Raw genomic sequence first — 18488 nt, forward strand, 5'->3', positions numbered from 1 at the left:
CCTTAGGAGGACCCCATTCAGAAATGAACCCCAAACAACAGAGCTAGTTCATGACACCACCCTGCCCCCAAAATGCCCCTCCCAGGCCTCACAATACAGGAGCTGGGTTTAACCTCAACAGGTATCAGCACCTGTGGTCCAGCAGGGAAGGGGAAGAGAGGTGGGGAAGGCAGCATGAGAGATGCTAGAAGGGCTTAGCTAGAAGGAAGAACAGAAATGTCTTGTCTCCAGTCAGTCCTTGAGAAGATGGCTTCTCTCCGAAAGGATGCTACTCCAGATTTCTCTTCTAACTACCTCTTTTCCCAATTTAAAGACAACCCTACATTAGTAGCCAGAATAGAAATCTATGGATTCGGGGGAGAATGACCATTGGTCAAGTTTGGGCCATGAGTTTGTAAGTGCATTGTTAGATTTTAGCTTTTTTCCTCGCATTCTCAGGATGGGGCCCAGAAATAAGGATGCCTGCAACAATGCCACGCTGAGACTCCTGGGGTGACAAGCGAATGCAGGGATAGGAAGCAAATTTGGATGCAGTATTCTGAGCCCTCCCTGAGGATCAGGTAAGGCAAAACAAAGCAAATCCAAATCAAACCATGTTGAGGGTGGTTAGCAGAACTGGGAGGTGGAACCATCTAGGGCAGCTGGCCAGGAGTGACAAGATGGTCCGGGGAGAAGGCACACCCTAAGGCTCCTGTTTATAGGACCCAGTTACAATGGAGAATGGTCCCCATGAGCCATCACAAGCCTGGAAGTCTCTAGTATTCTGGTCCCAAACTCATTTCCTGCACTTTCTGTAGTTGTAACTACAGCTAAACCTTCTGCCCCTTCAGCACATCCTGACACCAAACAACAACATCCAAAATTAAACTGGGCTCCCCTTGCAGAATGCTGAGTCCTGGCATTTTACCTGGGAAATCCCTCCTGCCCCCTTCAGGCACAGCGACTGTGGTGCAAGGCCACGTTACCCCTTCCCCAGGCTGTGCAGTAGCTTCCTGCCTAGTCGCCTCACACCCACTTGGGCTTCCTCCTTTTCTTTTTGGCACTGCAGCCAGGGTGCTCTTCCAGAGATGCAAATATGCCCACACTGCATCCCTACTGGTCCCCTCCCTGGATTCCCATCATTCTTAGAATCAAGTCCCAAATCCTGACCATAGCCTGAGAGGCCCTGCATGATGGGCCAGACGGATGTCTGGCCTCTTCCCACTTCCCTTTCCTTGCCCAAAGCCTCTGGTCACAAGGTTTTATTTCTGTCCCTGACTGTGCCAACTGTTTACCATTTGGTGTCTTCACAAATGCTATTCCCTTGGTCTGGAATGTTCGTGCCACCACACTTCACCTGGATAAAGCCCTATCCATCAATTGGCTCTCAGTATAAATGTTACTTTCTCAAGAAAGCTCTCCTTAAACTCCTCTCCTCTAAATCCATCCTCTGATAGCACCAGGTAATTAAATATTAATATGCAGTTAGCATGTTCCCTCATTAACCTGCTAGCTCCATTTGTCCATTGGTGCCTCCCCAGTGCCTAGCTCAGTGTTGCCAACCATTAAGAGACCAAGTGGCCATGGGAATGAAGAAGGAGATATCTAAGCTGGCCTGTGCAGACAGTAAAACAACAATTTTTTTTTTAGGTTGTTCCTCCCTTGAGGGACATCTGCATGAGTGGATCTATACTGTTGGAACTCAACCAAGAATTAGGAGAAGTGCAAGTTGTAGCGCTCCAAAATCGTGCACCTATAGACTATCTACTGTTAAAAGAACATATGGGATGTGAACAGTTCCCAGGAATGAGTTGTTTTAATTTGTCTGATTTCTCTCAGACTGTTCAAGTTCAGTTGGACAATATCCATCATATCATAGATAAATTTTCACAAATGCCTAGGATGCCTAACTGGTTTTCTTGGTTTCACTGGAGATGGCTGGTAATTATAGATTTGCTTTGGTTATGTAACTGTATTCCTATTATGTTAATGTGTGTGTGCAATTTAATTAGTAGTTTAAAACCTATACATGCTGAAGTTACTCTACAAGAAGATATGTCAAAGAAATAATCAATCTTCCCATGTTTTCTGCCGCCTGCTACTTCTATAGCTTTTCTTCTTCCTTCCTAATTACAACGCTTAAATAGAATTCGTGCCTCATATCGAATTTACCGAGTATCATAATTCTTCCAAGTGGTAAAGATACCTCAAGACAAATGCTGGGCATAGAAGCCACAGGGCATAAATCTGCAAAGTAAAAAGCTAACCTTTTCAAACAATATGGCTTCTCTCTCACTTACCAACTTTACATTTCCCTGTATGGCCCCGGAAGATGACTGGTTAGCCAGAGACGGGTAAGATTCCTCAAGGGAGGAACAACCTAAGACAGGCACAGTCGCAGGGGGGCCATCAGGTGAGAAATTGGGGATCAACAGAGGTGAGGCTTAGAACCTCACACCCCCTGTTTTGAGAGAAATCTTCTGCATATGTGGATGTTTTATTGCCCTGGTCTAGCTTGGATTAACACATAGTCTACAGGCACACACCTGATCATCTACATTTGCTCTCTTACAACACTAAACTATGTTTTCTACCTTTATCTTGTATCTACCTACCACTTCAGCATTTTATTAAAAATAATAATAATAATAAAGGAAGAAATGTGGGATCCACATATAAATCAAGTATAAAAATCAAACGAATATTCATATTTGACCTGGTTGTTTATAGTTCATAATGCGTGATCAAAACCGAAAGTTTCTGTGATGACTGCCCTTGTACTGTTCACCATGTAAGAACTTATTCACTATGTAAGAATTTGTTCTCCATGTAAGAACTTGTTCATTATGCCTCAGAAGATTGGAGACTGACGAGAATTAGGCTTGGGGTGGATTAATGATTGTGCATTGAGCATTGACTCCCCTATACAGAATTTTATTGTTGTTAACAACCATTTGATCAATAAATATGAGAGATGCCCTCTCAAAAAAAAAAAAAAAAAAGAGACCAAGTGAATGACTGAGTGAATAAATGACTGAAGTATTAAGCAAGATGGCCCAGTGAGGAGCCGCCTGGAACAGAGAGAGGCTAGTCCTTTCATCTAAAAGCACTTGCTGGGGCCATCTTGAAAGCAAGAGCTAGAAGCAGGGAACAATGGGTGGTTTATGTCCCAACATGATGGGTCACTGTCACCAGTCCTATACCCAGGCCTGGGGAAGGCCTGAGGAGTCCTGTGGATCCCTGTGGATAGGGGCCATCTTCCACACCCAAGGATCCTTGGGCTGGAGAGCACTGTATGTGGAGTTAGATACACTTGGCTTTTCCACTAATTAACTGTTTGACCTTGGGCAAGTTCCTGAGCCTCCTTGAGCTTCAGTTTCCACATCCTAAAGTGGGGCTAACAAACTTACCCCCGGATCGGCTCGAGGCCTAAATACCATAATGAGCCTCTTCTGCAGAGCAGCATGTAGCTCAACATGCTCATTCCTCCTCCCTGGCAAAACTAGCTTAGCCCTGTCATTGCACACTTTTGGACCCCAAAGCCAGCATGCAAGACAAAGACGAAAGGGGGGTCTGTGGGGTTTGAGGGTGTGATCCACCCAAGACACTGCCCTGACCTCTGCATCCACCCCAAGACTAGGGCAGCAACAGGAAATCCAAACTAGCTGAGAAGGGTGACTGACCTGTGACTTTTGGAAGCAAAAGTAGGGTGAGATGGGGAGGAGACAGGTGAGCCTGGAAGCTATTTATTCAACAGAAATGAAGAGCAGTCGCAAAAAGGGAGAGGCTGATGAGGGGACAGGAGGGGAAGATGCGCGTGTGAGGGGCTGGGAAAAAGTGATCCAAGTTGTTAGATGGCAGAGGCTGCGGAGGAAACAAGAGGAGGAGGAAGGGACTGGGCAGGGGGAAGCAGCAGGTACAAGCAGGTCCCGGGACGTGCTGGAGAGGAAGGGCAAGCTCCTGGCTGGGGTGGGGGGAGGCAGTGACCTGTTACCTGGAGAGAAGAGACGGGGAAGCGGAGGTGAGGGCGGAGGCTGACCTTGGGTCCTCCTAGAGGGCAGGTGAACGGGTCTCCCTCCCCGCGAGGCAGAGAATTGGGGGAGGAGGCCAGGGAGTAGGAGGGTGGGACCCCGGGCCCGGCTGTACCTGAGGGTCTCCTTGCAGCTCGCCCACGTAGTACTGCTCGAGCCAGCGGCGCGCGTTGGCCGAGTGCCGGTGCGGCGGCCCATCCAGGTCGGCGCTGACATCCTGGCCAGCCCGGGCCCGCAGCAGCTGCTCGCCCCCCGGGTGGTGCCGCACGAAGTCAGTGAGGTCGTAGAGGCGAGCCCCGCAGCGGACCCAGCAGGCGCCGGCCGCCAGGCGCCGCTGGACCTCGACCGGTGAGAAGGAGGCGGGGGGCGGAGAGGGGGCCATGGCGGGAGACCGGAGCTCGCGGCTGGAAGCCGGGGAGTCTGCTCGGCGGTCGTCCGGCGCGCCTCTAACATCCTCTGAGCCACTGCCGCCTGGACCCGCCGGCCGCCACCGCACCTGCTCATTTGCATACCGCGCTCCCATTGGCCGCTCCTCCCGACGCTACCCGAGCCAGGAGGGGCCCCCTTCCCCATTGGTCGGCAGACCGGAGCGGGGTGGGCCAGGCGCCGTGGGCTGCCGGCCAGGTGGCCCCCCGCAGGTAGAAGGCACGCTCGCCAGGTGCGCCCTGTCTCAGGGAGAGCGAAGGGGGTGGGCGGTTGCAGGTGGGGCAAGTCTTCCTGTCGCGGGTGGCTGTGTGCACGGGCATCGTCAGTGGCCTGGTCGCCGCTAGAATAGTTCTGCTGCTGCTGCCTTTAAGAGAAACTTGCAGTTTTTGATCCTCAGGCTCCAAGAGGGGCTGAAAGTGGGGGAGGTGGGGAAAGGACTCCAGCCAGTAAGGTCGGTGAAGCACTGGCCTCGGGCACCCTCGAACCCAGTGATCACAATATATACTATTAATGGAATATTTTTAAAAAGTCATATAATTGCACCACAAGATGAATGTACTTAATACCACTGAACTGTACACTTAAAATGGTTAAAATGATAAATTTTATATCATTAATATTTTACCCAAATAACAACATATATAATAAGGAATTTTAAAAAATCTCATTGGCAAACCACAGCCTGCAGACTGGCCATCCGTTTTTGCAAATAAAGTTTTCTTGGAACCAGACTAGTGAGGTGACTGGGGCAAGGTGCTGAAAGTGTAGGGTTGGATCTTGTCTTTAATAAGTAAAGTTTTGATATTTTGTTCATCATGGATTTTTTAAGTTTTAATTTTCTAAAATACTACATTAGAATATTCTTTATCTTGATTACAGTTATTTGGTGTGCCTGTAAATTTTGCACCCAGAGTGACTGCTTCACTTGCCTCACTCTAGTCTTGCTCAGAGGGCACAACAGAGAATCCAGCTGGTCTCTTTCAGGAAAAGGTATTTTCAGGGTCACACTTGTTCTTGGGCACCTGTGTGGGGCCAGTGCTGGAAGGAAGCCTGGTCCAGGTGCCTCAGGACCACCCCAGCAATAGATGTGCCCAACATCAGGATAGTTTTTCTTCCCTCCCTTCCAAGCCTCTCCTGGCTCACCCTCAGGCAGTAGGCAAGAGTTGGGCTGAGTCTATGGGTTTGCTGTCCAACAGGTCGGGAGGCCCTAGGTCACTAATGTTGCTTTTCTCAAATGGCAAATACAGAAATAGTTACCCTTACCCTACTTCCACACCTACTCTGTTTCAAATACCTTGTAAGTGCAAAAGCAGTCAAGCCCATACTCACAGGTGTCCTTAACTACTTCCTGCTGACAATATCTGCAGGGCATCCCTATTCATGATTGCCTTAAACTGCTATTGTCTGAAGTTGAACAAGCAATTTAGACACCTGTTCAAAATTGCAACACATTTTCTGTCATGGTAATTCCACTTCTAGAAATCTGATACTGTACAAAGACGTATGTATAATATTAATCACAACATCATTTATAGACTAGAAACAACCCAAATATACATCTAGGGGAAGATTGATAAAATAAATGTTGGTGTATTTAGACAGTGGAATACTATGCAGCCATTAGAAAGAATGAGGCAGATCTGTGTGTACTGACAGGGAACAATCTCCAGGACACAGCAAGTGGAAAAGAACAAGAACAATATATATAGCATGCTAACAATTATTCTGCATTTTACAATTCTTTAATCTTGAAAAATATTTGGAATGCAAACAAAAGAATATATGTACATTTTAAAGAAAAAATAAAAGGATTAACACAATGAATTTGCCTCCCAGCCCAAGAGCAAGGACTTTACCAAAAATTTGTTCCTATTATACCCCAAACCTTCCCTCTCTCTGCCTCCTCCTTCTGGCTTTTGTGCTTATCCTGCCTTCATTTTTTGCCTTTAATATTTTTATCACATCTATGTGTATGCCGATACAACATGGTGTTTAGTTTTTGAGTTTCATGGAAATCCTCTGGTACTGTACTTTGCGTTAGTGGCCTGGGGTGTTTCATGCACTATTGTTTTAAGATTCATCCAAATTGTTGAGGGTCACTGGAGTTTATTATTTTTCACAGCAGTGTCATATTCCACTGTATCAGTTTATTTACTCACTTTCCTTTTCTTATAGTTAGGAATTTGAGGGGTTTTTTTCTCGTTTCTCATCCATTATGAGCAAGTGTTCAAATTTACAGGATAATGTAAATTAACTTCTAAGTGGTTATACTATTTTACATCTTCATGAAAGCTGTATGAAAATCCCCTGGGAATAAGACAAGGATGCCCACTCTTATCACTTTTATTCAACATTCTATTAGAGGTCCTTAACAGTGCTATAAGACAAATGAAATAAAGGCATAAATAGCAGAGATGAAGCCTTAAAAATATCTCTACGTGCAGATAACATGATCATTTATATACAGAAACTAATTGGCAAAGCAACTAGAACTATTAAGTGGATTTAAGAAGTTCATAGGATCCATGGTCACAATATAAAAATCAGCTGTACTTTCCAGTTAGGATGGCCACCATCCAAAAGACAAACGACAACAAATGCTGGTGAGGATGTGGAGAAAGGGGAACCCTCCTACACTGCTGGTGGGAATGTAAATTAGTTCAACCATTGTGGAAAGCAGTATGGAGGTTCCTCAAAAAACTCAAAATAGAAATACCATTTGACCCAGGAATTCCACTCCTAGGAATTTACCCTAAGAATGCAGGAGCCCAGTTTGAAAAAGACATATGCACCCCTATGTTTATTATTCAACCATAAGAAGAAAACAATGGACATGCAAAGCACCTAGAATATCCAGAACAATACTGGAAAAGAACAAAATTGCAGTACTACTACTTCCTGACTTCAAGACTCAATATAAAACTACATATTCAAGACAGTGTGGTACTAGCAGAAGAATCAACAAATAGATCAATGGAGGAAAAAACAGAGTCCAGAAATAGATCCACACATATAAGGTCATTTTGTTGTTCTACTGAAATATGCTTTATACACAATTAAATTTGGCCTTTTAAATGTACAATTATATGCATTTGGGGCATCTCCTATACTGTTGTAAAGATCTGGATTGTCTCTCCCTTTGTTAATATACCACATTGTCTTTATTATTATAGCTTTATGATAAATCTTGATATTTGGTAAGGCTACTACCCATACCCTGTTCTCCTTTAAGAGTGTCTTGATTTATACTTGGATCTTTCTTTTTGCATATGAATTTTAGAATAATTTTGTCAGTGTCCATTAAAAAGCCTATTGTAATTATAAAAGCAAGTGCGCTGAGTCTATAGATTAATTTGGAGATAATTAACATGTTTGTAGTATTGTATCTTCCTATTTATGAACTTGAGCTGAATCTCTACTTACTCAGGTCATATATAATATTGCTCCATAAAGTTTAAAGTTTTCTGCATTTAAGACTTGCACATAGATGTTAATTTCTAAGTATACTGTATAGGTTTTTTTTTTTGCTATCGCATATGGCTTCTTTTTAAAGTAAGCTTTTTGTTCAAATATGATATCCGTAGAGAAAAGTATGCAAAATCAGAAATGTACAACCCAGTGAAATTTCACAAAATGAACACAAAAGATAGAACACTAGCAGCCCCACAGAAATCTCCCTCATGCCTTTTCACAGTTTCTACTTCCTTTCTTCTCTAAAGGAAATCACCATATTGGTTTCAAAAATTGTACATTCGTTTTGTCTGCCTTCAAACTTTATATTAATGGAATCATACAGAGTGTGCCCTTTTGTACTACCTTCTTTATCTTAAATTATATTTGTGAGATTCATCCTTATTTTGGTGTAATCATTTGTACATTCTTATTGCTCTATAGTATTCCACCATATGAAGGTGCTACACTTACTTATCCATTGTGCCATTAATGGCTATTTGGCTTGCTTCCAGCTAGGTACTGTTAAAAATAGACTTGCTATGAACATTCTTGTACATGTCTTTTGATAAATATTTGAATGCATTTCTGTCAGGTAGATACCTCGGAATGGATCTAGGTGTTTTCAGCTTCAGTAATACTGCCAATGAGCTTTCCAAAAATGTACCAAATGACCCTCCCACCAGCAGTATATAAGAATCCAAATTTGTTCACATCTTTGTCACACTTGGTATTATTAGTCTTTTAAAAATGTTTTTCAGCAGCAGAATCACAGAACTCAAGAATGGACTAACAGGTACCAAAGGGAAAGGGACTGGGGAGGATGGATGGGCAGGGAGGGATAAGGGGGGGAGAAGTAGGGGGGTATTAAGATTAACATGCATGGGGGGGTAGGAGAAAAGGGAGGGCTGTACAACACAGAGAAGGCAAGTAGTGATTCTACAACAGGTTGCTACGCTGATGGACAGTGACTGTAAAGGAGTATATAGGGGGGACCTGGTATAGGGGAGAGCCTAGTAAACAAAGTATTCGTCATGTAAGTGTAGATTAATGATTAAAAAAAAAAAATGCAGTTCCTATGTGGTGACCTCTAATGAGTTCTACACAATGATATAAAGGACATATAAAAGTGTAGGCAAAGGGTCTGTTTGTGTTTATACAGAGGATCAAAGCCTAATTTGGCTACCCCGAAAATGAACTAAGATACGATATGAAAGAGAACTTCCAACATCAGCACTCTCGGGAAGACTCATGCCAGAAGATGATCATCAAAAAACCCCAACAAAGATCCACGCACTGCTACAGCTGTAGATGCACTCATCCCACCAGCTCCTGGACTTGCCATGGGAATGAAGGAGATATCTAAGCTGGCCTGTGCATACAGTAAAACAACAAATTTGACTGGATCTAAACTGTTGGAACTCAACCAACAATTAGGAGAAGTGCAAATTGTAGCGCTCCAAAATCTTACAACTACAGACTATTTACTGTTAAAAGAACATATGGGATGTGAACAGTGCCCAGGAATGGGTTGTTTTAATTTGTCTGATTTTTCTCAAACTATTCAAATTCAGTTAGATAATAACCATCATATCATTGATAAGTTTTCACAAATGCCTAGGGTGCCTAACTGGTTTTCTTGGTTTCACTGGAGATGGCTGGTAATTACAGGTATGCTTTGGTTATGTAACTATACTCCTATTATGTTAATGTGTGTGCGCAATTTAAGTAGTAGCTTAAAATCTATACATGCTGAAGTTACTCTACAAGAAGATATGTCAAAGAAATAATCAATCTTCCCATGTTTTCTTCCGCCTGCTACTTCTATAGCTTTTCTTCTTCCTTCCTAATTACAACGAATTCTTAAATAGAATTCGTGCCTCATATCAAATTTACCGAGTATCATAATTCTTCCAAGTGGTAAAGATACCTCAAAACAAATGCTGGGCATAGAAGCCACAGGGCATAAATATGCAAAGAAATAAAAAGCTAACCATTTCAAACAATAAGGCTTCTCTCTCACTTACCAACTTAACATTTCCCTGTATGGCCCCGGAAGATGACTGGTTAGCCAGAGACGGGTAAGATTCCTCAAGGGAGGAACAACCTAAGACAGGCACAGTCGCAGGGGGGCCATCAGGTGAGAAATTGGGGATTAACAGAGGTGAGGCTTAGAACCTCACCCCCCCGTTCTGAGAGAAATCTTCTGCATATGTGGATGTTTTATTGCCCTTGTCTAGCTTGGATTAACACATAGTCTACAGGCACACACCTGATCATCTACATTTGCTCTCATACAACACTAAACTATGTTTTCTACCTTTATGTTGTATCTACCTACCACTTCAGCATTTTATTAAAAATAATAAAGAGAGAAATGTGGTATCCACATATAAATCAAGTATAAAAATCAAATGTGTATTCATATTTGAACTGACTGTTTATAGTTCATAATGCATGAGCAAAACCAAAAGTTTCTGTGATGACTGCCCTTGTACTGTTCACCATGTAACTTAGTCACTATGTAAGAATTTGTTCTCCATGTAAGAACTTGTTCGTTATGCTTCAGAAGATTGGAGACTGACGAAAATTAGGCTTGGGGTGGATTAATGATTGTGCATTGAGCATTGACTCCCCTATACAGAATTTTATTGTTGTTAACAACCATTTGATCAATAAATATGAGAGATGCCCTAACAACAACAACCAAAAAAAAGTACACACTTCCAATTGTAAAATAAATAAGTAACCGGGATGTAATGTATAGCATAAGGAATATAGTCAAAATATTGTAACAACTTGGTATGGTGATAGCTGGTACCTAGAATTATCATGTATATAAATGTTGAATCACTGTGTTGTACACCTGAAACTAATGTAATGTAATACTGTGTGTCAACTACCCTTCAATGAAAAATAATTATCTAAAAAAAAAAAAAAATGTTTTTGTTTAGGCATTCTGGTGGATACAAATTGGGAAATTTGCATTTCCCCAGGGAAAATGAGACTGAACATTTTAATTTTATTGGGTATCTCTATTGCCCACTTTTCTATTGAATTTTATGCCTTTAAAAATTTCAGTTTTTACAAGTATCTTCTATTCTAATAGGAGTTCTTAGTCAGTTATATGCATTGAAGATATTTTCTATCAACCATGGTTTACCTTTTTTCTTTCTTTATGTTGTCTTTTGAAGAAATTCTTTAAAATTATGAAGTTGTTTAACTTAGCAGTCTTTTATGATTAGAGCTTTTGTGTTCTGTTTAAGAAATGTTTGACTACCCCAAAATCATAAATATATTCTTCTGTTATCTTCTAGGAGCTTTGTTGTTTCATCTTTCATGTTTAGACTTATAGTCAACTTGAAATCGAGTTTTGAGTGTGATGTAAGTTACAGGCCAAGACCATCTTTTTCCATAAGGATATTCAATTTCTTCAGCAATCGTTATGGAAAAGACCAGTCTTCTCCACTTCTTGGTGATACCACTTTCTTCATAAATCAAACATACAAACATATGTGGGTTTGCTTCTTGACTCTCAAATCTATGCCATTAATATATATTGTCTTTCTTGAGCCAATACCATACTATCTTAAGTCCTAAAGACTTTTAATAAGCCATAAAATCTGGTAGAATAACTCCTTCAACTTTATTCTTCTTCAAGATTCTCTTGGCCTTTTTCATTTCCATTTCAGGAGCTGTTGGGACACCCAAATGAGAGCACATGAAAAACACGTGGTGAGCTGCCCGGCCGTCTGCATGCATGCCATGGGAGCTGCTGGTGGCGGAATACTGCAGTGATGGCTATGGGAAGTTTCATCTGTTTTGGCCCAAAGGAGGGAGAGACAGATGTCCCTGGCCTCAGCCCCCACTCAGTGCTGGCTAGTCATCCAAGGCCAGCATCAGGTCTGGCAAAAAGCAGCCGCTCACAACTGAATCCGGATGTCCATGCTTGGCCATTTCAGATAAAGCAATCAGGGCCAGAGGGCTGATTATCCATGAGGACAAGAACTTGTTTGGGGGTGTGAGTCACAGCCTGGCCTTGCTGCCATTGGGCCTGAGTTACTCACAGGAGAGCAACAGCTAAACAAATCTGCTGGGCGGGGTGCATGCGGACAGATGGGATGGGCAGGGAGTGGTCGAGGGCATGAGAAACACCTCTGTTTCCTGAGCTGGGCACACCAAGTAAAGGGAAGATGTCATCCACATGCCTCCTGACAGGGGGGTAAGAACACAGGAAGCTAGAGAGCATCTGTAAAGCAATTCATTTTTAATAACTATTTAAACTGCTATGTTCCCGAGCACAGAGAGCAGAGGGGATATGCACATTGAGAAATGATAGTTTTGTGAAATTAACCAGAAAATGCCCCCAGGCAATGGGTGCTCAGGTGATTTAGAAAAGGGAAGGCTGGGGTTGGTGTAAATGACTCTAACCACCCCAGCATATTTGTTAAAGGGTCTGATATTTTGTGACATTGATGTGTTAGGTGGGAGTTTCCCTCCCAGTACCACCTACACCTCCAACATCTGTTTCCCATCCTCACCCCCCAGATCAAAAATGAGAAGGGAACCAAGGAAGGCAAAGCCAAGCATCTCGGGTCCTTGTAGAGAGTTGGGAGCATCTACTCTCTCACTCTCTGCAGACCAGCTTTGGCACCGGGTGCAGATGTGCATCCATCTGCATCTTAATGATGGATGGTAGCTCTCAATCTGCTCTCACTCGTTGGCTGTTGAACACAATCTCCTGATTCTGGCCCCTTCCCTGGCACTCACTTTCCTAAGTATTAGCCTGCCTCTTTGATGGCAACTTCCCTTTTTCCATCACTGGCATATTTTCTTTTTCCTACTATCTCTGAGGTGGAGCTCTTTCACAAGGTGGCTCCAAGTCTCCATTCTTTCCCCTGTTCTCTCCCTCGGTGTCTGTATACACTTGCTTGACCTCAACAGCCACCTCTAGCTGCTGAATTCTAAATCCCTTGCTCCATCTCTGACACTTTGTCCAGTCCAGAGAGGTATTTCTGACCACCATCTGAGCCTCTTACATGTCCAACATGTTCACCCAAACCAGCTTCTCCTGTTTCTGCAGTGATGTCATGGAACTTTACTCAGTGAGGAACCTCAGAACGGCCTTCTGTTCTCCTCTCCCACACTCCCCCAACCAATCAGCTGCTGAATGGTGTCCACTCTACCTCTGAGATGTCTCTCATCTGCACCCCAACTTCACCATCTGTACACCTAACAGGGGTGAATTTTACTGTATGAAAATTATGCCTCAATAAACCTGACTCTGAAGAAAAAAGTTACATAATACAGAACTTATGGAGCAAGAATTTACAGGCAAGCCCTCTTTCAGTCATCATATCCCCAACCTCGTCCCCCAGCTCCCCTTCCCTGATAAGAGGTAAGTCACCATTCAGTGTGGTATATTCTCTTCTGATTCTCTCCCTGCCCCTACTTCTGCCCCACATATACTTCTTTTTATTGAGATGTAGCTGACATATAACATTGTATTAGTTTAGGTGCGCAACATAATGACGTGTGCATATTGCAGAATGGTCACAACAGTAGTTTATTGAACAACCCATCACCAACATAGTTAAACGATTTTTTCTTGTGATGAGCATTTTTAAGACCTACTCTTTTGGCAACTTTCAAATAATATGATACAGTATTGTTAGCTGTAGTCACCATGCCGTACATTACTTTCCTAGTACTTACTTTATTTTATAACCAGAAGTTTGTTCCTTTTGACCACCTTTACCCATTTGACCACTCCCCTTCTCCCTGCCTCTGGCAACCAGCAAGCTATCCTCTGTGTCTATGAAGTTTTTTTTTTTTAGTTTCCACACATAAGTGAGATCATAAAATATTTGTCTTTCTCTATTTCTCTTAGCAAAATGCTTTCAAGTTCTATCCTTGTCTCAAATGGCAGGATTTCCTTCTTTTTATGGCTGAATAATATTCCATTTTATATACATACATTTTCTTTATCCATTCATCCATTAATGGCACTTAGCTTGTTTCCATGTCTGCCTTTCTATTAACAATATAGCTTAGAAATCACTCCATATTAATTCATAGAGATTTTCCTCATTTTCCTTTATAGTTCACAGTATCTCACTGTATGAATATAATATAGTTTATTAAACCAGTCTCCTTTCTGTATATGTACATTCAGAAGCATTATTACCAGCATTTTGCAAGTATAAATCATTCCAGAATGAGTAGTGCATGTATATTATTTTTATATGATTTGCATGAATATCTTCACGGTAAATTCCTAAAAATGAAATTGCTGAATTAAGGGGTAAATGCATTTATCGTTTTTCTAGATAGGGTCAGATCCCATTCTGCATAGGTAGTACCCTATTGCAGTCCCATGAGTAATATATGAGAGTCAACAGTGTGTGGTCAAAACTCTTGCCCATCTAATAGGAGAGAAATTATGTAGTCAATTTGCATTTATCTTATTATGAATCAGCACAATCTTTTAAAAGCCTTTTGGCTACAAGCCTCTTCCCGCTTACATACTGACATGTTGCCAGGTTAGAAGGCTTGTAGCGTGTTGCTAGGGCTTGGTAACTATAACCCACACTCCCCACTCTAGCATTCGGTGTCCTCTGCCTCGGGTCTCAATCCACCTTTCAACTATATCTCCAACTCCTGTCCCCATAGAAGAACAGGCAACTGGCTTCATTACCCCTAAGCACACTCCATCTTTCCTTGCCTCTGAGGTTCTGCTCACTTGTGGTGGTGCCCTCTTTGGGGGGTGGCAGCTCTTCTCTTTGCGTGAGTTGATATTTTAGACAAAATATTAAAATATTTCAGGGTCCAGGATTTCCCCAATTCATACTGTATCTGTTTATAAGTCATACTCCCTACCAGACAGTAGATATTATACCAAAGACTTTCTCTAGGGGAAGAGAGATATATTGAGTCACCTGAGGAGGATTTTTTCTTTAAACAAACATACTTGTATGTTCAGCTCATCACTCAACACCAGGTGTATTAAAATTTCCAGAGAAATTTGGCATGTCCTAGGAGATGGGGTTACAGTGGTGAGGAAAACAGGTCAGTTCTCTCTCTCAAGGAACTCATATTCGGGGGGGGGTAGTTGATAAATAAATCAATAAACAAACAAGAAGTCAGAAGTGAAAAGCACCAATCAGAGAATTAAAACAAGGTGATGTGGAGACTTTCTTTTCCAGTCAAGACGAAGTAAATCAATAAAACCAAAGCTGGTTCATTGAGAAAATCATTAACATTGATAAATCTCCAGCCATATTAGTAAGGAAGAAAAAGAAAGAAGACATAAGTTACCAATGCCAGGAATGGGAGAGATGAGATCAATACAAATTCTACAGCTATTAAAAAGTTTATAAGGGTATATCATGAACAATTTTTTTCTCCAATAAATTTGGCAATTTAGATGAAATGGACTAATTCCTTGAGAAACAAACTACCAAAACTAATTCTAGAAGAAATAGATCGCCTGAATAGTCCTAGTCCTATAACTATTAACAAAAGTGAATTTAAAGTGTAAAACTTGCTCACAAAGGAAATTACCCAGATGGCTCACTGGTTAATCCTACCACACATCAGCTTCATGATCATTTTACTAAACAATTTAAGAAAGAAATAATACGAATTCTATGCAAACTCTTCCAAAAAATGAAGAGGAGGCAATACACTAACTCATACTTTGAGACCAACATTATTCTAATACCAAAACCACATTTAAAATCACAAGAAAATAAAACTGCAGACCTGCATCACTCATGAAATCATGTGAAAATTCTTAACAAAATTTAATAGGCAAACTGAATGCAGCAATACATTAAAAAGGTAACACATCATGACAAACTGGGGTCTATTAGGAATTCGTACTCAGTTTAACATTAAAAACTCAGTCACTAATATCACTATATTAATGAACTAAAAAAATGCCAAACCATATGATCATTTCTATAAATGAAGAAAAATAATTTGACAAAATCCAATATGCATTTGTCTTTTTTCCCAATTTTTTATTGTAATAAAATATACATAAAATTTACCATCTTAACCATTTTAAGTGTACAGTTTAGTGGCATTAAATACATTCATAAAACAGCAACCATTATCACCACCCATCTTCATGCTCATTTTGTCTTGCAAAACTGAAACTCTACACCCAGAGAATAACTCCCCAATCTCTCCTGCCCCTAGCCCCTGACAGCCTCCATTCAACTTTCTGTCTATATAATTTTGACTATTCTAAGTACATCACATAAATAGAATCATACAGTATTTGTCTTTTTATGATTGGTTTATTTCACTTAGTATAATGTCCTCCATGTTCATCCATGTTGTAGCATATTGCAGAATTTCCTTCCTTTTTAAGACTGAACAATAATATCCTATTATATGTTTATAGTATGTTTTGTTTATCCATTTATTGTCACCAATATTCATTTCTATCACTCAACCATACGTTTTTTTCAAAGTAGGAATAGGCAACATCCTTAACCTCATAAAGACATTTATGAAAATTCTACAACTAATATTAAATGTCATGGCAAAAGACTGAATACTTTCTCCTAATATCAGGAAGAATGCAAGGATTCCACTCTTACTACTTTTATTCAACATTGTACTAAAGGTTATAGCCAGTGAAATAGGGAACAAAAGGATATGATAGGTATTCAGATTGGAGAGAAAGAAGTCAAACTGACTTTACTGGGAGATGACATGACTGTAGAAAATCCAGTGGAATCTACAAAAAAGCAACTAGAAGTAATATGTGAGTTGAGCAAAACTGCAGGATATAAGGTCAGTTTACAGAAATCAACTGTATGTCTGTATACCAGTAACAAACAGTCAGAAGTTGAAATTTAAAAGCCATACCATTTACCATAGTATTAAAAAACATGAAATAATTAGGAATACATCTGACAAAAGGTGGGTGATACCTGCATCCTGAGAACTACAAAAAATTGCTGAGAGAATGTGATGAAGAATTAAATAGATGGAAAGACATACTATGTTCAGGTAGCAGAGCACTTAATCTTGTTGAGATGGCAGTTCTCTCTAAATTGTTCTATAGACTTAATGCCATTTCCCTCAAAATCCAGCAGGCTATTTTTATAGAAATTGGCAAACTCACTTTAAAATTCAATGGAAATCCAAAGGACCTAGAAGAGGCAAAAGAACTTCAAAAAAGAACACTTTGGGGGACTTAACACTGCCTGATTTCAAGACTTTAAAGTTACAGCAATCAAGGTAGCATTATAGTGGGGGTAAAAATAAATGAATAAAACAGAGTACAGAATTCAGAAATAGATGTACCTATATAGTCAAATGGGTTAAAAAAACCATATTGAGCTAAATCCACATACCATACAACTCACCCATTTAAAGTGTGTAATTAAATGGTTTTTAGTATATTTATCGAATTGTGCAACCAACACCACAATCAGTTTGGGAAGTTTTATCACCCCAAAAAGAAATGCAGCACCCATTAAAAGTCAGTTCCCATTCTCCCATTATGCTCCCCTTCCCCAGCCCCAAGAGACCATTGAGCTACTTCGCATCTCTATAGATCTGCCAGGTCTGGGCGTGTCCGATAAGCGAAATGACAACAATAGGTGACCTTTTGTGTCCGGCTTCTTTCACTCAGCATAATGGTTTCAAGATTCATCTATGTTGTAACATGCATTAGTAATTTCTTTTTATTGATGAATAATAATCCATTGTATGAATAATATGCATTATTTATCCACTCTTTAGTTGATGGACCTTTAAGTTGTTTCCAGTTTGGGGCTATTATGAATGATGCTGAACATTCATATACAAGTTTTTGGGTGGACATATGTTTTCATCTCTTTGGGGTATATGCCTAGTAGTAGAATTTTGGTAATTCTGTATTTAACATTTTGAGAAGTTGTTGGAGAGTTTTCCAAAGTGGCTGCACTATTTTACATTCCCACCAGAAGGGTATGAGGATTCTAATTTCTCTGCATCCTCACCAATGCCTATAATTAGTTGTTTTACATAATTTTATATCCATCCTCGGGGGGTGATGTGGTATCTCATTGTAGTTTTGATTTATATTTCTCTCGTAGGCTAAAGATGTGGAGTGTCTTTTCATGTGCCTATTGGCTGTTAGTATATTTTCTCTGGGGAAATGTCTATTCAGATCCTTTACCCATTTTTAAATTCAGCTATTTGTCTTTTTATTGTTGAGTTATAAGTGTACTCTATTTATTCTAGACCCCAGTCCATTATCAGATACGTGATTTACAAAAATTTTTTTTATTCTGAGAGCTGTCACTTCCTTGATGGTGTTCTGAGTCCTGTGAGGTACTCCTATTCAGTTCTGTTCCCTCTTCCTACTTTTTGTGCTTTTACTATTGCACATATTATGTCTCTATGTGTTACAAACACAGCAATACATTGTTATAATTACTACTTTATATAATTTTGTCTATTGAAGAGGTTGAAAAAGGAAAGGAGAGGGAGTATATATTTACAGAGTTATAGGAACATTCTTATTTACCGTTTCTGATTCTCTTCATTTGTCCCTGTGGATTCCGACTACCCTCTGGAATCATTTCCTTCCTCCGG

At 40.7% G+C, this 18488-nt stretch overlaps 1 protein-coding gene across 1 annotated transcript in view; it reads right to left on the reverse strand.

Moving 5' to 3' along the window:
- FA2H (fatty acid 2-hydroxylase) overlaps positions 1-4475 on the reverse strand; it is a 42624-nt gene extending 38149 nt beyond the window's left edge. The window contains exon 1 of the mRNA XM_036926967.2: positions 4126-4475. Within this exon, the coding sequence (XP_036782862.2) occupies positions 4126-4392 (267 nt within the window). The 5' untranslated portion in view covers positions 4393-4475. The remainder of the gene's footprint in view (positions 1-4125) is intronic.
- Positions 4476-18488: the final 14013 nt, after the last annotated feature.

Source organism: Manis pentadactyla, chromosome 15, assembly GCF_030020395.1.
Source record: "Manis pentadactyla isolate mManPen7 chromosome 15, mManPen7.hap1, whole genome shotgun sequence".
Lineage (NCBI taxonomy): Eukaryota > Metazoa > Chordata > Mammalia > Pholidota > Manidae > Manis > Manis pentadactyla.